Source organism: Capricornis sumatraensis, chromosome 10, assembly GCF_032405125.1.
Source record: "Capricornis sumatraensis isolate serow.1 chromosome 10, serow.2, whole genome shotgun sequence".
Lineage (NCBI taxonomy): Eukaryota > Metazoa > Chordata > Mammalia > Artiodactyla > Bovidae > Capricornis > Capricornis sumatraensis.
The window spans coordinates 37,022,530-37,043,885 of record NC_091078.1 but is presented as its reverse complement, the minus strand read 5'-3'; the positions used below and the strand labels follow the sequence as shown (position 1 = coordinate 37,043,885).

General features: G+C 43.2%; 1 protein-coding gene across 3 annotated transcripts; it reads right to left on the bottom strand.

The window, feature by feature from the left end:
• Positions 1 to 111: 111 nt before the first annotated feature.
• Positions 112 to 19,395, bottom strand: RBM34 (RNA binding motif protein 34). Of its 3 annotated transcripts, none has more exons than XM_068982602.1 (11): positions 19,287 to 19,395; positions 19,000 to 19,178; positions 18,660 to 18,792; positions 13,948 to 14,176; positions 12,407 to 12,466; positions 8,491 to 8,534; positions 6,035 to 6,118; positions 5,826 to 5,889; positions 3,580 to 3,619; positions 3,237 to 3,355; positions 112 to 403 (listed from the first exon to the last, which is right to left on the bottom strand). In XM_068982602.1, the coding sequence occupies exons 1-11, from the start codon at positions 19,337 to 19,339 to the stop codon at positions 128 to 130; spliced, it is 1,281 nt and encodes a 426-aa protein (XP_068838703.1). In that variant the 5' UTR covers positions 19,340 to 19,395; the 3' UTR covers positions 112 to 127. The 3 variants fall into 3 exon arrangements, with proteins under 3 accessions (XP_068838703.1, XP_068838704.1, XP_068838702.1); XM_068982603.1 differs by having other exon boundaries at positions 3,237 to 3,352; XM_068982601.1 differs by having other exon boundaries at positions 18,660 to 18,796; positions 19,004 to 19,178.
• Between the last annotated feature and the right edge of the window lie 1,961 nt (positions 19,396 to 21,356).

Below are 21,356 nucleotides of genomic sequence, written 5' to 3'. Positions count from 1 at the left end.
ATTACAACATGAATAACTGAAAAAGCGCCCATGTTTCACATATATAAAAAATTCTGAAACTCAGTACATGGATTTATCTCAATTTTATTACCAGTAGTCAGTGAGGGAAAATAAAAGCTTCAGGTTGTTACTTCTGCTTTTTCTGTGTCTTAGTTTGTCTGCTTTTCTTCTGTCCTTTCTTTTTCTTCATGAGAACAGCTTTCTCTCCAATAAACAAACCTTTAGAATTCTGTGCACTTTTTGAAGCAAAGTTAAGTCCCTGCTTAGGTTTACTGACATTCTTCAAACTAGGATTTGAATTTTGTTTTAACTTTTCTTTATGGAGAGAACGCATGACTCTGAGTTTTCTTCCCATCAGTTCAGAATTATTTAATTTCAGAGCAAGATGAACAGCATCTGTATTCTGTAATAAAAATCAATATATTAAATTTTACAGAAACTCATCTGCAAAGAATCTAGCAAAATTACAACTTTTATGGATTAGAATAATTTTCAAGCTTGTAATACAGAAACCCCTGTCGGGAATTCCCTGGCAGTTCAGTGGTTAGAATTCTGTGTTTCCACTGCAGGGGGCACAGGTTCCATCTCTTGTTGGGGAACAAAGATCCCACCTGCCTCGGTGTGGCCAAAGAAAGAAAAAGCAGAAACCCCGCTCATTTCCACAGGTAGGAAGTCCAAGCCCCAGGGTTCCAGCAGCGGTGCTTGCAGTTCTAATCATGGACCCTCATGAGTTTCTCCCCAGGAAGCACTTAGGCTGGCTTGTCAAATGACCAGGTAAGCCCACAATCAAAGAGGCTTCATTTTTTCTCAATGTAAAATGAACTTTCAACTAAGGAGATCAATCCTAGGTGGCCTTTTAAAGCAATGAAGCTCCTCCTCACGAGTCTCTTCCTGCAAAGCCCCTGCTGCACTGGTTGATTTGAGAACAGAGAACTCTATTACAGTACTTGAGATGTCAGACCAGATGCCTTCAAGGTGCCATTTAAACCCCAAATACGGTTACTCTTTTATTCTAACTCAGTGTTAACAACTCTAAATATTCATGACGTGTTATAGGGGTTTACAAACTTATCAGTAGTCAGAAGACAGAGAGCAGAGAGACAATGAGATTGTTACACCACAGTCATGGATGGAAGCATCAGGATGTGAGTCCCTTCCTTCAAACCCATCTGGTCCTACATACGAAGAGCCTTAAAAACTGTCACATGTCTCGATCTGGTTAGTGATAACCCACTGGGGAACTTTCCTAAAGAAGTGATCCAAAAATGGAGGCAAACATTTGAAGGAAAAAACAATCACTCCAATTTCATTATTATAGGGAAAGAGAGAAAACAGCACACATGTGTGATATTTGGGAAGCAGTTAGGGGAAAAGACAGTATGAATTATGTTACATCCCTCAATGGAACATACTTACATAATAGAGAACAACACAGAGGCAGGCTACAGAAGCTTATGTTCACAATATTAAGTGTGCCCACAAAAAGGCAGAGGCAGAAACTGAGAGGACACATATGATGGGGTGATTGAAGAGGGAAGAAAAGCTTAAGTGCCTCTGGGTTGTACGTGTATTCCTGTAATTTTAGACACAAGATACTGGTTAATATTTAGCGAACTAAATATAAATTGTGTAACAAAAACTAAAATTTTCTTCTAGCTAAGTGAACAGTCAATTTTCTCCTTTTACATTAGGTAGAGATTTGGAGATTTAGTACCTTTAATGTTGTTGTTCAGTCACTAAGTTGTGTCTGACTCTTGGAGACCCCATGAACTGTATGTAGCCCACCAGGCTCCTCTGTCTATGGGATTTCCCAGGCAAAATACTAGAGTGGGTTGCCATTTCCTTCTCCAGGGGATTTTCCCCAACCCAGGGCTCGAACCTGCATCTCCTGCACAGGCAGGCAGATTCTTTCCTGCTGAGCCACCAGGGAAGCCCAATACTTTTAAAAGCCAGCATCTAAAACATTATTTAATGAAACAACTGACAAAGGATTAATTTCCAAAATATACAAGCAGCTCATGCAGTTCAATACCAGAAAAACAACCCAATCAAAAGTGAGCAGAAGACCTAGCACACATTTCTCCAAAGACATACAGATGGCTAATAAATGCATGAAGAGATGCTCAACATCGCTCACTATTAGGGAAACGCAAATCAAACTACAATGAGCTGTCACCTCAACTGGTCAGAATGGTCATCATCAAAAAATCTACAAACAATAAATGTTGGACAGGGTGTGGAGAAATGACAACCTTTTTGCATTGTTGGTGGGAATGTAAATTGATGCAGCCACTATGGAGAATGATAGGGAGATTCCTTGACAAACTAGAAATAAACCTACCATTTGACCCAATAATCCCACCACTGGGCATAAACCCCGAGGAAACCATAACTGAAAAAGACGCGTGTACCCTAATGTTCACTGTGGCACTATTTCCAATAGCTAGGACAGGGAAGCAACCTAGATGTCCATCGACAGATGAATGGATAAAGAAACTGTGGTACATATACACAGTGGAATCATACTCAGCCGTAGAAAGCCATTTGAGTCAGTTTTAATGAGGTGGATTAAAACAGAGTCTATTATCCAGAGTAAAGTAAGTCAGAAAGAGAAAAACAACAGAGTATATTAATGCATATATATGGAATCTAGAAAGACAGGACTGATGAACCTATCTGCTGGGCAGCAGTGGAGATGCAGACACAGAGAACAGACTTATGGACACAGTCGGGGAAAGACAGGGCCTGCACTGACAGAGTAACATGGAAACACACTAACATATGCAAAACAGCCAGCCAGTGGGAATCTGCTATATGACGCAGGGAGCACAAACTTGGCGCTCTGTGAAAACCCAAAGGGGTAGGATGGGGTCGGAGGTGGGAGTGAAGTTCAGGAAGGAGGGGACATGTACACCTATGGCTGATTCGTGTTGATGAATGGCAGAAACCAACAGAATACTGTAAAGCAATTATCCTCCAATTAAGAATAAATAAGAAAGATACAAAAGTAGAAATGAATAAATAAAACATTATTTCATGACATTAACATGGAGAAACAATTAGGACATTGCATGGTTAGATGCAATGTAGGAACAGTGCTCTATTATGGCAAGTTATGAATTGACTTAAGGTGCAATTCGAGAGTGACAGCGAGAGTTATGGCTGAACAATGGGACAGCAGGGACAGCCTCCCCCAACACACTTCAAGGACAGTGACGACACATTAAACTCTGTACCTCAAAGAGCACGTAGCCAAAGCCTCTGCCGACTCCAGTAACTTGATCCCGCACAATCCTCACAGCCACAACGTTCCCACAGGCCAAAAAGTGCTTCTCAACTGCAGATTCTTCAACTTCTAAAAACAGGTTCAACCAAAGGGGAAGTGAGGACTTTGAATCGCCTCAGGATGTTAGAGATGTTTAATCACACATCAAGGTAAGCACAGCCTTGAAGTAATTAGTCAAGTTACACTCCACACTTCTGAAAGTTAGTCTTAAAGCAAAACGCTGAGTGACCACTCGGGTGTTATTTGCATTACTTCAGTGACAAACAGATAGTTTTTTATTTAAACAAACTTACTGTATGGGAGATTTCCCACAAATACGGATCTCTTGTCCCTCTGAAACACAAAATAAAAAAATCACTCATGAAAGAGAAAAAGGAAGTCACTTTGAAGTCCACTCTTTCCCTCACCGCACATGTCTGACAGGGCTCCATCTCCTGATTCCCCTGCCTATCAGGCCCCTGTTGGATTTGACTTCTGCCATCTTTCCCGCAGGAGTGTGAGCCCCAGAGTGAGGAGTGGCTTCTGTTCACAGCTGGCACTGACAACATGGCAGTGCTCAAGAAAGGCCTGCTCCTTTGGAGGTGGGCACACTTTTTCTATAAAGGGCCAGAAAGCAAGTATTTGTGGGCCAGGCAGTCTCTGCTGTTCCCCTTGCCTCTGCTGTTAAAGCAAAATAACGAAACTAATAGGCTTCCCCAGTAGATCAGTGGTAAAGAATCCACCTGCCAATTCAAGAGACTTGGGTTTGATTCCTGGGTCAGAAAGATCCCCTGGAGGAGGAAATGGCAACCCACTCGTGTTCTTTCCTGAAGAGTCCCATGACAGAGGAGCTGGTGGGCTACAGTCCATGGGGTTGCAAAGAGTCGGACACGGCTGAGCACGTAATGGGTATCATTGTGTAGCAATAAAACTTTATTCACAAAAACAGGGAGCAAACATTGGGCCCTCAGGCCAGTTCGCTATTTGGTGCCAGGCCTACCATCAAAGCCAGGACAGTCAGCCAGGCCTTGGTCATTTCTCACCTAGCTAACCTCACACCGACAGTAACACATTCTGCCTCTGCAGTGAATTCTTACCAACTCATGCTTCATTCATTTCAAGAGACCCCAAGGAAAAGCTTCTAAACAAAACCCAGACTCCTCGACATGGCAGGCCGGGGTCATCATGACTGCCCTCCACCTACTTCTCCAACAGCAACTCTGACTGTGGCCTCTCCTCACACTCTACCCGCTAATAACTGTAACAAGCTCTTGGAACCCCCACAAAGGATTAGGTTTTGGTCCCACCATTCACAGTGTTCAAAATTTTTTTGTCCATTTAACACTGATAGGACACCTGTTCTCCAGGAAACCCTCCTTTGTCCTTTCTTGCTGACAACCTCCCACACTGTGTGGCCCATTCCTGAGCTGACGTTTATGACAGAATTTATCATACCAGTGCCGTGGTCAGCCCATCTGCTCACCTTTACCTTTACACTGCAAACTCCTAGACAGCTGAGCCTGTGTCTCAGCACCAATCACCTGACACAGAGCAGGGACGAGACACTGCTAATGAGTAATGTAACTCGAGACCTTAGTCTATAAATAAGGTGCTGACTCCAGTGCTCTTTAATATACCTTTCAGCCACACTCTCTAGGATTATTGGATCTGATGTAGGAGTGGGAACCACTTTTTAAAAAATTAACTTATTTTAATTGGAGGCTAATTACTTTCCAATACTGTAGCGGCTTTGCCATATACTGGCATGGGTCAGCCACGGGTACACATGTGTCCCCCATCCTGAACCCCCTCCCACCTCCCTCCCCATCCCATCCCTCTGGTCCTCCCGGTGCACCAGCCCTGAGCACCCTGTCTCATGCATTAAACCTGGACTGGCGATCCATTTCACATGTGGTAATATACATGTTTCAATGCTATTGTCTCAAATCATCCCACCCTTGCCTTCTGCCATTGAGTCTAGAAGTCTGGGGAACCACTTTCTTGAAGCTAATGCTGACTTGAACTTCCCTGGTAGTCCAATGGTTAAGATTCAATGCTTTCAGTGTAGGGAGCGCAGGTTCAATCCCTGGTTTGGGGAACTAAGATCCTACATGCCGCATGGCACAACCAAAAAGAAAATAAAAATCAAAAGCTAGAGCCTTCCCAGGTGGTTTAGTGGTAAAGAATCCACCTGGCAATGCAGGAGACATGGGTTTAATCCCTAGCTTGAGAAGATCCCTTGGAGGAGAAGTGGCAACCCACTCCAGGATTCTTGCCTGGGAAATCCCGTGGACAGAGGAGCCTGGTGGGCGACAGCCCCTGGGATTCCAAAGAGTTGGCCACAACTGCAGTGACTGAGCACAGCAAGAATGAGCAACGCTGACTTAAGCCCTCGCCCGCCCCCGGCGCCCACGCTGAGACCACAGAGGGCAGAGGCGCTTTCCTCTCATTCCTCATGCTCCCGGCTAACCCAACTCCTCTCCCAGCACACGCTCAGAAGAAAACGTTCTTCTCTACACTACTCCAGCGAAATTCTTCAGACAGTGCAAGAACTACTTACGGAGGAGGTCTCAGTTGCAAGATCCACTCTAACACGGAATCCTTCTGCAAACTGGGCCCCATTTCTGTTATAAATATGAAGGGAAAATGGCTGTTAAAAACAGGCACTGAGCTACTGGGATATTTAATCTGAAGTGAACCCAAAGAACAAAAGATAGCTGGACTCATACGTAGAATAATTCTGTTCAAACATCAAAGAGACAAAATTACCTTTCCAGTGCTTTTGTAGCAGCACTCTCATCCTTAAACACAACGTAAGCATTAATATTTTTCTGATCGGGATGAATTTTACGCCTACATTAAAAAAAAAAAGACTGTAAAATTTGCTAATCCCAAAGTCACTAAAATAAATACAGCTTGTTTTACACTCTCAATCAACACCTATGACAAGAATTTCTGGGAGGATTTTCATAAATTCTTTTCATAAACATTTAGTAATAACCCAAAAAATAACACACAACTTGTACAGATAATGGTGAAACGCGTGACCTACGCCCTCTTCCCAGTCCTAACTGTGAGAAAGCAGGAGGCCACCCCAGGCGACCCCACTGCATGACAAACTGTCAACTTCGCTGCGGCTCTGTATCTAATACACACATAGATGGGAAAAACAACGTGCTTTTTTCTTTTTACTGTAAAATAAAAACTATACAAACCTGTAAACGTGTACAGCTAAGGAAATTATTAACAGGGTAATACCCAAATACCAACCCACTCCACTATTCTTGCCTGGAGAATCCCATGGACAGAGGAGGCTGGCAGGCTACAGTCCATGGGGGTTGCAGAGAGTTGGACGCAACTGAAGCAACGTAGCACTTAGCACCCTTGTAGCCTCTCTATGGCCCCAACAACTACAGCACTTCCTCTCCTCCTTCAAAGGCAACCACCACTCCCACCTTTATAGGAACTACTTCCCTGCATGTCTATGTGGTTTTATCACCCAAGTGTCTACTGCGAGACATACTTTGGTCTTGTTCAGTTTTCCACTTGAAAAGTCTTTAGAATCCTGTTTAATCTGATTCACCATTTATCTATCTTATAGTTTGACCTAAAGAATTTCCCTGGAAAAAACTGACCAGCCAACAGCAATCATGAGGCACTTCTGATTTGAAGATGCATTTTGGCAGAGGAACCAGAGATCAAATCGCCAACATCCTCTGGATCATCCAAAAAGCAAGAGAGTTCCAGAAAAACATCTATTTCTGCTTTATCGACTATGCCAAAGCCTTTGACTGTGTGGATCAAATAAACTGTGGAAAATTCTGAAAGAGATGGGAATACCAGAGCACCTGACCTGCCTCTTGAGAAACCTATATACAGGTCAGGAAGCAGCAGTTAGAACTGGACATGGAACAACAGACTGGTTCCAAATAGGAAAAGGAGTATGTCAGGGCTGTATATTGCCACCCTGCTTATTTAACTTCGATGCAGAGTACATCATGAGAAACGCTGGGCTGGAAGAAGCACAAGCTGGAATCAAGATTGCTGGGAGAAATATCAATAACCTCAGATATGGAGATGACACCACCCTTATGGCAGAAAGTGAAGAGGAGCTAAATAGCCTCTTGATGAAAGTGAAAGAGGAGAGTGAAAAAGTTGGCTTAAAGCTCAACATTCAGAAAACGAAGATCATGGCATCTGGTCCCATCACTTCATGGGGAAATAGATGGGGAAACAGTGTCAGACTTTATTTTTTGGGGCTCCAAAATCACTGCAGATTGTGACTGTGGCCATGAAATTAAAAGACGCTTACTCCTTGGAAGGAAAGTTATGACCAAACTAGACAGTATATTCAAAAGCAGAGACATTACTTTGCCAACAAAAGTCTGTCTAGTCAAGGCTATGGCTTTTCCAGGAGTCATGTATGGATGTGAGAGTTGGACTGTGAAGAAAGCTGAGTGCTGAAGAATTGATGCTTTTGAACTGTGGTGTTGGAAAAGACTCTTGAGAATCCCTTGGACTACAAGGAGATCCAACCACTCCATTCTGAAGGAGATCAGTCCTGGGTGTTCTTTGGAAGGAATGATGCTAAAGCTGAAACTCCAGTACTTTGGCCACCTCATGAGAAGAGTTGACTCCCTGGAAAAGACTCTGATGCTGGGAGGGATTGTGCGCCGGAGGAGACGGGGACGACAGAGGATGAGATGGCTGGATGCCATCACTGACTCGATGGACGTGAGTCTGAGTGAACTCCAGGAGTTGGTGATGGACAGGGAGGCCTGGCGTGCTGCGATTCGTTGGGTTGCAAAGAGTTGGACACAACTGAGTGACTGAAGTGAACTGAACTTTGAGCTTAAAAATGTTAGGTATAGGAAATGTGTACCTTAGAAGTGATGAAATGTGATACTTGTGATTTATAATAGAATATTTAGATGCAAAACTTTCTTATTGTCTTCACACAGTATGTCTGATTAAACATCTCTGAAATTCCTCATTTTTCATGGCACGTTTCAAGTTATTCTGCAGTTCTTTCTGTGACTCTACAGCTTACGCTGAAGCTTGAAGACAAACATCTGACAAATTTATAAGTTATCACAGGCGTTAGAAACAATAAACCATGATGGTTCATCCAAATATAAACATTTGTGAGGTTAAGAAATTATCTCATTTTTCACCAAAATGGAAGAGAACTTACAAGTACTCCCTTTCTCTAATTATAAACTTACTTTATTGCCGCCAACTTTTTGGACAAAGTTCCCTCTGCTGGAATCTTTAAGAGAAAAAAAAAGTATTACAGGAAAGTCATCATTTGACATTATTTCAAAATAATTATATTTTAATTAATCGAATTATAAATACCTAACTCCAATATGGAATAAAAATGAAGGAAATACTGAATCAGAAACAACGGTCCTAGTGTTGTATGAATGGGACCTTGGGGCTGAGGACAAACATTTCCAGTGACAGTGCCATATCCAGATTTCACAGGCAGCAACTCTCAAACGAGGCAGAAATAACGGATGACTCGAAGGGGTTGGTGTTCATATGAGGAGAAAATGTTGTTGAAGACACATGTGAAGAGTGTTAAGGAAAATCGTTTTATAAAATGAGCATGGAAAAAGGGGACACTTCTAAGTTGGCATTTTATTGAATATGCTATGATTTTAAATATGTCTAACTTAACTGAAAAGGAGTATGTCAAGGCTGTATATTGTCACCCTGCTTATTTAACTTCTATGCAGAGTACATCATGAGAAACGCTGGGCTGGAAGAAGCACAAGCTGGAATCAAGATTGCTGGGAGAAATATCAATCACCTCAGATATGCAGATGACACCACCCTTATGGCAGAAAGTGAAGAGGAAATCAAAAGCCTCTTGATGAAAGTGAAAGAGGAGGGTGAAAAAGTTGGCTTAAAGCTCAACATTCAGAAAACGAAGATCATGGCATCTGGTCCCATCACTTCTTGGGAAATAGATGGGGAAACAGTGGAAACGGTGTCAGACTTTATTTTTGGGGGCTCCAAAATCACTGCAGATGGTGACTGCAGCCATGAAATTAAAAGACGCTTACTCCTTGGAAGGAAAGTTATGACCAACCTAGATAGTATATTCAAAAGCAGAGACATTACTTTGCCAACAAAGGTCTGTCTAGTCAAGGCTATGGTTTTTCAGCAGTTATGTATGGATGTGAGAGTTGGACTGTGAAGAAAGCTGAGCGCTGAAGAATTGATGCTTTTGAACTGTGGTGTTGGAGAAGACTCTTGAGAGTCCCTTGGACTGCAAGGAGATCCAACCAGTCCATTCTAAAGGAGATCAGTCCTGGGTGTTCTTTGGAAGGAATGATGCTAAAGCTGAAACTCCAGTACTTTGGCCACCTCATGAGAAGAGCTGACTCATTGGAAAAGACTCTGATGCTGGGAGGGATCGGGGGCAGGAGGAGAAGGGGACGACAGAGGATGAGATGGCTGGATGGCATCACCGACTTGATGGATGTGAGTCTGAGTGAACTCCGGGAGTTGGTGATGGACAGGGAGGCCTGGCATGCTGCGATTCATGGGGTCGCAAAGAGTCAGACACAACTGAGCGACTGAACTGAAATGAACTTAATTGATAAGTAATATAAGAAAACATGACACTTCACTCGTATCTCTAAGAGTTTATATATGTCAATTGGCAAAAACAAAACAGAACCCTTCAGTATCTGTCCTCGGACAAATAATGGAATCTCCCTTTTTCAGGCACATGCTATTTTCAGTCATATATGGTACCTAAGAGTGACGGGAACAGGTAGGGAAAGCTTTATGGAGAAGGTGGAAATTCAAGTCAACAATGGTGACTAACAGCAATGTGCCAAATACCACCAGGCACTGTGAACAGGAAGGTAAAATGATACAAGTTGCCAAGTCCACAGTCCAGGGCTGTCTATGAACACCAATCTCATTCAGGGCAGTCACTATAAACCTCTGGAAAACTTGCCTGTTAGTCATTTGATAGTTTACATAGTGAAAGTAAGAAATTTGAACTATTCCTTAGTCGGTCTTGCTCAAACTAACAAATGGTAAAGCTCTCAGAATATAGACAGAAATGCAGTCCAAGACATGAGAAATGCCCACATGAATAATCCACATGTGAATGCCAGGCATCAAAACACATCTACTAGGCTTTCTAGGAGCTCTCAAGGACCTGTGCCCTGCTATTAAAGATAAGAATGAATAGATATAGCATAAGACAATAAATTACAAAAAGGATTCAGAGGGGAAAAAATACCACTTGGTGTTATAAAGTATCAAAAAGCACTGAATAAGTGATATCTTAAGTGCCTTCTGAAAAATACATATTATCTTGATGAGGAAAATGAGAATTTAAGGATTCCCAGACTATATATACAGTGAAATACTACTCAGCCATAAAAAAGGAAATCTTGCCATTTGCGACAATATGGATATATGCCGAGGGTATGCTAAGGGAAATAAAGACAAATACCCTATGATGTCACTTATTCATGCAATCTAAAAACCAAAACAGGGAATTCCCTGGTAGTCCAGTGGTTAGCACTCTGTGCTCTCACTGCTGAGGGCCCAGGTTTGATCCCTGGTTGGGAAACTAAAATCCTACGAGCCTCACAATATGCCCAAATGAAAAAACAAAATAAAACTCAAGAGATACAGCGAACAGATTGGTGGCGACCTAGAGAGCAGGGGGTAGAGAGTGGGCAAAATGAGTGAAGGGGCTCAAGTGCACAGTGACAGATGGTGACCAGACCCATCGTGGTGACCACTCTGTAGTGTGAACAGATGCTGGACTGTTACACTGAACACCTGAAATTAGTGTAATGTTACATACCAATTTTACCCATGTTAAAAAAACAAAGAACTGAGCAAAAGGATGCGGGTGGGAAGGTCCAAGTAAATGATCTGCTACAAGCGCAGCGCCCAGGCTGCAGGACAGTCACGTGTGGAACAGTGCAGGGCCCCAGGGCCACCCTGTGCAGACCGTCAGGATGTCGGGAGGAACAAACAGCTAGAAAAATGACAAGATTTGGGGCACCTCCGTACATATTTGATGTGAACCAGGTGCAGGTACTGGTGACCCAGCAGGCAGCCGGGCTCACAGTCTGGTGGCACAGAGGAGCAGCATCACCATGTCCCAGCCACCTCCTAAGGACCACAGTGAGTGCCGGCTGCCGCAGGGCGGGCGGCGGCATCACAACGTCCCAGCTGCCTCCTAAGGACCACAGTGAGTGCCAGCTGCCGCAGGGCAGGCGGCAGCATCACAACATCCCAGCCGCCTCCTAAGGACCACAGTGAGTGCCGGCTGCCGGAGGGCGGACGGCAGGGTCACCCCACGCACCAGTAATTCAGGGATACGGAAGAATCAGGGCTGGGTCCTCAAGGAGAACACCAAGCCAAGTGCGTGTATGTGTGTTTGTGTGCGTGTAATGTTCACGGGAGGGGAGGTGGAGGAGAGGGATTTCAGGTTGGGAGTTCCAGGAAGAAGTGCTTTAGGAAGAGTAAGTAATCGTGTCAAGGTTGAGAAACCCCATTTTAGAGACTCACGTTGAGAGAGAGCAGTCTGAAACAAGGAATAAACATTTCTTATATTCTAATATATGTTAATTATATTTTTAAAAATCTATGAATGCTGCTTCTTCATGGTCCAAGGAACATGGCTGGTCTACAGAGCACTCAACTGGTGAAATCTGATTCCATGCACGTCCATGAAGTTTTAACATTAAACTGATTACACATACTTTATCTTTCTATGTCACAGCATAAGCACTGCTCTGCAGAGTCAGGCAAACCCCCCATATGAACAGCTGGGATTCCAGAAATGCTACTCAATAGGTTGAACATCTCCACCTGTTCAAATGACTCACAAACAAAAGTCACAGATCCACTCTCCAAAATATACTTACGAAGGATATCATTTTACTATGTGAACTCATTAAATTACCCAACAAAGTCCAAGGGTCAGTAATAGACAGCAGGTGTGACTCTGCATTGGCGCTAGATTTGAGCATGTTGATTCTAAAGGTTAAAGTCAAGGGCTCCTTCATCTCACTAACAAACCAACACATGAAAAAGTCTGATTTACACACAATACATTTTCAGATGATATACTTTCAAGGAAGGAAAACATACCAGAGAACGAAATCGTACAGATTCTATCTGTCCATACTCTTTAAAAAATGACTTCAGCTTCTAAAAAAAAGAAAAAAAAAGATACATATATTTTAGTCCATTTTAAGAACATCAAGTAAGTACCACAAAACAGAATTAAGTAAAATGGTTGGATAATCTTTTCCTGCCACGTTTCAAGAATATTTCAGGAAAAGTAAGTAACTATTCAGTTAGAAGACAAGTTTTTACTGAAACTTATGTAAAAAAAAAAAACACATTCACGTTACTATCCCTGAAATACACATTCCTGCCTTTCAATCTTTCAGAATCTTTTACTGCATGTAAACTGGTACTCTATGTGTCATAGATTCTGTCATCTTTCCACACTGGCTTATTTAAACCAGAAATGGGTTTTAAGGATGCTTATGTTGCTATGGGAAATTTCCCAATTGCCTGGAACTGAGATCATCAGATTCAAGAAAAATCTTTGGGTGAATTGTATACATTATGCTTATGACTGGCTCAGGATGTGACGAACGTGTGTATGTGACAGCTCACACAATAATGTCTATAAGCAACTTTAATTCAAAAATAACTTATTAAACATGTAAAGCTCCAGAAACACTCCCCTCCCTTGAGCCCTTATAATCTAACATGAAGACAAATAACCAAACTGAAACTATGCTACTATGGAAAATGGATCATGTTCTACAAAATAATCACCCATCAAAAGCTAGGAGACAAAAGGCCAAAGGGCAAAGGGAAAAACCAGAAAGTAAGCTTCTTGTACTGTTTTAAGAAAGTGGAACTGAAATCGTTCCTCGAAAGATAAGCAGGATTTTGACCCAAGGGATTGCCATCAGGGTGACTATCACATGAACACACAGAAAGAAAAGGGTATGTCTTGGTTGATGGAACTCCACATAATGGAGGAAACTCAGGAAGGATGGATTCATTCACATGACAAATATTTATCAAGCCTCTACTACACATCAGGCACTGTTTCAATGCTAGTGACAGAGACATGAAGAAGAAAAACACACATCCCTGCAAACACTGTGCTTCTGTTCTCGTGGCATGTTAACAGAAGAGAAAGCTGGAGGAAAAAAACAAAGAGAAGACCCCTGCGACAGTTCAGACAAGATTTGCAAAGCCCGAATTAGAGCAGAGAATGGAAAAGGAGCAGGTGGATGCTGGAATGAATCTATCAAATGATTTATATAGTCATTTATAATGAAAGTATGTATTAATGACTTATTAATTATGTACTTATTCAATAAAGTGATATGGCCTTCCCGGGCGGCTCAAACAGTAAAGAACCTGCCTGCAATGTGGGAGACTTAGGTTCCGTCCCTGGGTTGAGAAGATTCCCTGGAGGAGGAAACGGCAACCCTCTCCAGTATTCTTGCCTAGAAAATTCCACAGACAGAGGAACCTGGTGGACTGCAGTCCATGGGTTTGCAAAGTCAGACATGACTGAGCAACTAACACACAAACACAAAAACACAATTATGAATTAATTATTTCTCTGCATATTTATAATATACAGACTATACACTCACCTTCTTCTTACAGGTGACAGGCAAATTCCCAACAAACACAGTTCTCTCATTCTTTAATCTCTCTTCTTCTTGGTTGATTTGAATTTTCTTTCTTTGATTTACAACCGTCTCTTCTACATCATCAAGTAATTCTTTATCTGCAACTGTAACACCAGGTTGAGAATTTTTCCTTTTCTGCCCTTGTTTCTGCTGAATTTCTTCTAAATCAGCACTTGCTAACGCATCTTCTCTTTTTAAGCCAAAAAAAAAAAAAAAAAGAGGGCATGGAAGTCAGGTCTAGCATTTGACAAAGCACAGATTAGGAATGCTTCCCACCTCCTGGCTTTCCTATAAACTTACCATTCATAAATACATCTACATTTAAACAGCATTATCAAAATGTGACTCGTATCTTTAGGAAACTCAAGAGTTAGCTCCCTCGTCCCTGGGATTCTCCAGGCAAGAACACTGGAGTGGGTTGCCATTTCCTTCTCCAATGCATGAAAGGGAAAAGTGAAAGTGAAGTCGCTCAGTCATGTCCGACTCAGCGACCCCATGGACTGCAGCCCACCAGGCTCCTCTGTCCATGGGATTTTCCAGGCAAGAGTACTGGAGTGGGGTGCCATTGCCTTCTCCAAGTTGACCTTCTACCAGTGCCTAATTATACTCTCTGCTCTAGAATTCTAGAGTTACTGCAGCACTCCCAGGGGCTCTATTAAGGTTAATAGACCAGCAAAGTACTTAACTTTGTAAAACCAATCTGACTAACAGGAGAGACCAGATTTCCTACTGCAATATTTAAAGGACTGCTTATCAAAATTATTGGCTTGGCCAAAAAAGTCATTTGGGTCTTTCCATAAGATGTTATAGAAAAACCTGAATGAACTTTTTGGCCAACCCAATGAATTCTGCCAGTATTGTAAAGTATTGGTGCACTTGGATAAGCACACCAGTCCAGAAAGAGAACTGGACCAGGAACTCAGGAGTGAGGGGCAAGAATGAGTAGTAGGCATCATCAAACTCATTCATTCATTTGCTCAATATTTACTACTCAGTTCTAGCCTCTGAGGATACAAAGATAAGCAGACCATTAAAAGCAGACCATTAACAGTCTAGTCTCTGAGGAGAAAGGCAAGGTTCACCATAAAATAGTAATACGTATAATACCTGGTGTAGAAACATAAAAGAAACAAGAGACATAAGGCAGTATACAGCACGTGGTCAGTATCAGTGAACGATGACCATTATCATCCCTCCACTAGACCACAAGCTCCACTAAGGAGAGGGTATATGCCTAGTTTTTCCATTTACTATGGCATTTAAGGTACCTAGCAGGAGTGAGATGAAATGAGACGCAATAGTAAGACAGGAACCAGATCAAGAAGGACCAGGCCTGTTATGCAGAAGTGCTTAGACTTTATCCCACAGAAAACGAGGAGCTCCTGAAGATCCTGAAGGTGCCTGAAAGAGGTCATTTGGGCAGCAGCTGCTGTTCAGTCACTCAGTCGTGTCGACTCTTTGGGACCCTATGGACTGCAGCATGCCAGGAGGTTTCCCTGTCCTTTACTGTCTCCTGGAGTTTGCTTAAATTCACGTGCACTGAGTCAGTGATGCCATCCAAACAGCTCATTCTCTGTCGTGCCCTCCTCCTCCTGCCTTCAATCTTTCCCAGCATCAGGGTCTTTTCCAATGAATTGGTTCTTCGAATCAGGTAGCCAAAGTATTGGAGCTTCAGCATCAATCCTTCCAATGAACACCCAGGACTGACTTCCTTTAGGATGGACTGTTTGGATCTCCTTGCAGTCCAAGGGACTCTCAAGAGTCTTTTCCAGGACCATAGTTTGAAGGCATCAATTCTTCAGAACACAGCCTTCTTTATGGTCCAACCCTCACATCTGCACATGACTACTGGAAACACCATAGCTTTGACTAAAGCAGAGCAAAGTGATGTCTGATTTTTAATACTCTATCTACATTTATCACAGCTTTTCTTCCGAGGAGCAGTCGTCTTTTAATTTCATGGCTACAGTCACGTCTGCAGTGTTTGAAGCCCAAGAAACAAAAGTTTGTCACTGGTTCCACTTATCCCCCTTCTATTTGCCATGAAGTGATGGGACCAGATGCCACGATCTTAGTTTTTTGAATACTAAGGTTTAAGTGAGCTTTTTCACTCTCCTCTTTCACCCTCATCAAGAGGCTCTTTAGTTCCTCTTCACTTTCTGCCATTTGAGTGGTATCTGCATATCTGAGGTTGCATATTTTTGCATATTTCTCCCGACAGTCTTGCTTCCAGCTTGTGATTCATTCAGCCTGGCATTTCACATTATGGGCAGCAGAGCAGAAGATAACTCTAGAACAGAGTTATGAATGCAGAAAGGCTGGGTAAGGGAGACCAGTAAGGAGACAGTTACAACTGCGGGCATCTCAGAAGACCACAAACCCGCCACAGCAAAAGAGGTGATGGATAGGGAAAGCGTATCATAGAGAGAATTAAAAGACAGCATCATTAGGACTTGGCAATGTATGAGAAATGTGGGGAAAAGAAAGAGTCTAAGATGACTCCCAAGTCACAGGCTCAGGCAACGGGAAGGCTGATGGCACCACTCATGCAGAGGAACAGGTATGATGAGGATAATGAGATCAGTTTGAAGCATCCTGAATTTGATGTGTGTATAAATAAGCCAATGGGCAGCAGAACATCGCACGAGAGGACACTGCCAAAGAACTGATGCTTTGGAACTATGGTGCTGGAGAAGACTCTTGAGAGTCCCTTGGACTGCAAGGATCCAACCAGTCAATCCTAAAGGAAATCAACTCTGAACATTCATTGGAAGGACTGATGCTGAGGCTGAAGCTCCAACATATTGGCCATCTGATGCAAAGAGCCGACTCACTGGAAAAGACCCTGGTGCTTGGAAAGATTGAGGGTAGAAAGGGATGACAGAGCACAAGATGATGGATGGCATCACCAACTCAATGGACATGAGTTTGAGCAAACTCTAGAAGATGGTGAAAGACAGGGAAGCTGGCATGCTGCAGTCCGTGAGGTTGCAAAGAGTCAGACATGACTGAGCAACTGAACAAGAACAATGAATAGGCTGACAAACAGATCAAGTGATAAAGATCAGGGGATTACCCTGATGGTCCAGTGGGCTTCCCTCGTGGCTCAGACAGTAAAAAATCTGCCGTCAATGTGGGAGATCTGGGTTCGATCCCTGGGTTGGGAAGATCCCCTGGAGAAGGAAATGGCAACCCACTCCAGTATTCTCGCCTGGAAAATCCCATGGACAGAGGAGCCTGGAGGGTTACAGTCCAGGCAGTCACAAGAAGTTGGACACGTCTGAGCAACTAACACTTTTACTTTCACCAGCGGCTAAGACTCTGTGCTCCCAAGGCAGGGGACCCGTTTTCCATCCCTGGTCAGGGAATTATATCCCACGTGCTGCAACTAAAAGATCCCTCATGCCACAACTAAGACCTGGCGCAGGCAAATAAATCTGTTTAAGAAAGAGAGAGCGAGATCAGAATGCTAGAGCCACAAAGACTGGGAGACTGCCCAGATTGATGGGTATAAAAAAGAATCATGAGATGACCAAGGACAGAATCCCAAGCGAAATGGACATTTAAGGAACAGTCAGAAGGAAAGGTGCCTGAGATAACAATGAGAAGGAACAGAGAGAGAACTGGAAACTCGGAAGAGGCTGACATCAAAGAATGCAATAGCTTCAAGAAGAATAGCAACCATGTGACATGTAAAAGAGAGGGCTGCAGTTAGAGGCAATGCTCCCTATTAAATGCGGCACCTAGGTCAGAATGGCTTCCCTGAGCACTGTTTCAGAAGTATGGTCAGATCAAATAAAAAATTAACAACCAGAGTGCCAGTGTGTGGGAGAGAAGATAGATCAAGAAAAGGAAGAGAGGGCTAGTGGAGATTTCTAAAAGCTCAATGATGAAAGAAAGATTTGGGGGTCACATATGCCTGTGGACAGTTGGATTTCTTTAAGATGAGAATCTTTTAAGAGAATCTTGAGTGGACAGATCAAAGATACAGGAAAAAGCAGAAATGGATATAGGTATCTGATGGCATAACCTCTGAGAAGACAGAAGAGGTACATGATATATATAAATAGTACAGGTGACTGTGGTAATCTTGGACAGGGAGTAAGACACCCTTCTCTGAAAGGGGAAGAAACTAAAAACGTGCATAGCTGCAATCAGGAGGAGGACGTAATTCAGAACTGTTAGCAATTCATGACCCTCAGAACAAGTAACAAGACCACCTGCGAACAGAGATATAAAGAGAGTGAAGAAAGTGGTCTAGAGACGGAGGAAAGTTAACTAGAAACGTATAGTCTTTAAAAAATAAACTGTTTTTTAAAAAAATTGAGCTAATGGAGGAATCTGATCTCTGACTAAGTTTAAAAAAACCAAACTCATCTTTTATATACATGCAGTAACATTTATAGATGAAATCTAAGTCTTAGGTTTGCTTCCAAACAATGAGGAAGATATTAACAGGATAAAGATGAAACAAGCTTTGCCAAGTATTAATTACTGCTGATGCTGGGTACTCTTTTCAATTTTTGAATATGTATGGGACTTAACATAATAAAAAAATTTTAAAGAGAACTATGAAGTAAGGAAAAAAACTAAAATGAATATTACCAGTGTAAGAATCTCAATTTTGTTACCATCTGATTTCTTTATCATCAACTTAAAAGAATTTTACCAACCTGCTTGCCAACTTCTTCTCTGCATCAGAAAGTTTCTTCTTCACTTTCATTTTTTTGGCAGGTTCTTGCAAAAGTGGCGTTTGGATTTGGGGTGAACTTTTTTCCTCCTCATCTCGTTTCCTTTTTTTGATGGCTTCCTTTTAAAAGTTTAAAGTTATGTTTGAGACCTCATCACTTACTGGTCTTTCTAAAGTAGAATCTTTTCTCTCTCACTGGTACATCCAGTAATGAAAGGCTACTGAAAATTGATCCTATCTGCCCCAGTTTACAAAGCATCCCCTGCAAGGTAGGTTTGTTTTGAAGTTGTTCTAATGGGCCATTCGGAGTAGAACGCAGTGACTTACTTTAGGTACAGGCACGTACACGGGTTGAAGCTGAGGGTTCACAGAACGAAAGAGCGAAGCCAGCCGACCGGTACTGCCTCTGGAGGGTTGCTTGCCGCGGAATAAACTATTGGCGACTTGTCCAACCTCATAGTCTCCTTCCAGATTCCCACAACCGCCATAATCCGGGTTCTCTCTAGACACGGACGCCAGAGACTCAACGACATGATTCCATGCCCCACTCCTCGCGCCCCGAGCTCCCGAACGCCTTCCCGCCCAGGCAGACGAGCCACGAGCCACTCACCCCTCCTGCGCACTCTTTCTTTTCTCCCGTTTGTTCTTCCCTCCCAGGGCCATTCTTCACCTAAAAACCTCCCAGCCTGCAGCAGCAGCACGTGAACCCGCACTTCCGGGTCTCTGCTGCTCGGCTCTTGGAGCCACGCCCCTTCCGCCCCAGGAGTCCCTGTGGACGCGCTAGGGGCGGAGACAGCGGGCGAAGGGCGGAGATAGCGGATGAGGGCGGACACAGCGAGCCCGCCGGTCGAAGCGAGACTTTCGAATCGGATCGCACTTAACTCTGGCTGAGACCGAGTCTTCTTCCGAGAGTAGTTCAGGTCTGAAGTAGGAACAAGAATCAGCCAGGCTGTGAGTGGGCTATCAATCCAAGCAGAGGTAAAACATGTACGAGAATCTCTGCGTTGTCGAAGACAGAGGAGGTTTGTCAGGAAATGAGTATTAACAAATGATGAATCGGTGTGAAGGATACATGGGGCTCCTTAGTGCTGCTCTTGCAACTTTTCTGAAATCTGACATTATTTCAAAGTAAAATTGAGAAGAAATTGTGGAAGACCACAGCTCTAACCTGGGCTTCCCTTGTGGCTCAGATGGTAAAGAATTTGCCTGCAACTCGGGAGACCTCGGTTCGATCCCTGGGTTGAGAAGATCCCCTGGAGGAGGGCATGGCTACCCACTCCAGTACTCTTACCATGGCCGGAGGGAGCCTGGCCGGCTACAGTACATGGGGTCTTAAGAGTCGGACAGGACTGAGCGACTAAGCAGAGCACACGCAAGCTCTAACCTGATCTGCGCTATTATACCAGAAAAAGGAGAACCTTGGCTCTCAAAGCCTGAAGAATCCCCATGGTCAGAGAAAACTGGCTGGTTTCCTCTGACCAAATTCCTTGGGGTCGCAGTTCAGTTCAGTTGCTCGGTCGTGTCCGACTCTTTGGAGTCGCAGAGTCGGACACAACTGCGCGACTAAGCACACTGTATTGGCTCTCAAAGCTAATGCGATTTTCTCAACCTACTCAGCGTGCGTGGTAAGTCGCTTCAGTCGTGTCCGACTCTGCCATCCCATGGACTGTAACCCGCCAGGCTTCTCTGTCCATGGGACTCTCCAGGCAAGAATACTGGAGTGAGTTGCCATGCCCTCCTCCAAGGGATCTTCCCTACCAAGGGGTCGAACACACGTCTTTAAGTCAGCTGCATTGGCAAGTGAGCTCTTTTACCACTAGCGCCACCTAGGAAGCCCCCACCTCCAAGGTCCAAGCCTGCAAAGCCTTTTTTCCCACACCTCGTTATTTCATAACCTGTCATTCCTTATTTTTGTTATGCCTTCCTCCACTATTATCCTCCCCTTTACCCCTCATTGTCACCAGCAAAATTGTACCCATCCTTTAAGCCCAACTCACTTGGTAAAATTCCCTGCTATTTACAATAGAGATGAAATAGTGTCTCTAGATACAAATTGGTGTCTAGATACAAATTGGTATCTGTATTCTGTATCCCCACTCACCATACCTAGTGAATATGTGGTAAACGGACTTTGAAGTAATAAAAGATAAATATTAGATTATCATTAGGTAAGTCATTGACTCAGTAGTTTGGGTGGTGAAAGCAAGCGACCTTGAATCTTTGGGGACAGACTTGCTATATTTGGAGAGCTGCTTAACAAGTCACTGGGAATGTATGTGACCTTTTTTATAGTCCACATCAGATAACATGATGGAAAACCATTATTTATTTGCTTGGCCCTGATTTTGCCTTGAGTCCCTCAGTTTGACTTCCCATAATTGTGACCTTGTGGTATCTCAGAGAAAAACTGTGCGTATCTGCAACTCAAGCATCTCCATCTATTCTATGCCATCCAATGAAAATATTCTGTTCAATTTTCTTGCAGAATGTCTTCCAGTCAGATTCCTTCCTCACTCTAACATTCCAAGAATCACTTCCTAGCTGGAGCATGGTAACCTCATTGAATCTGGCTTTCCTGACACTTCCTCTCCACACTAGCCTACTGCATTCCACTTCCAGATGAATCTGTTAAATGCTAAATTAAGATTTGCATCTCCTCTATGTTACCATCCCACCGATC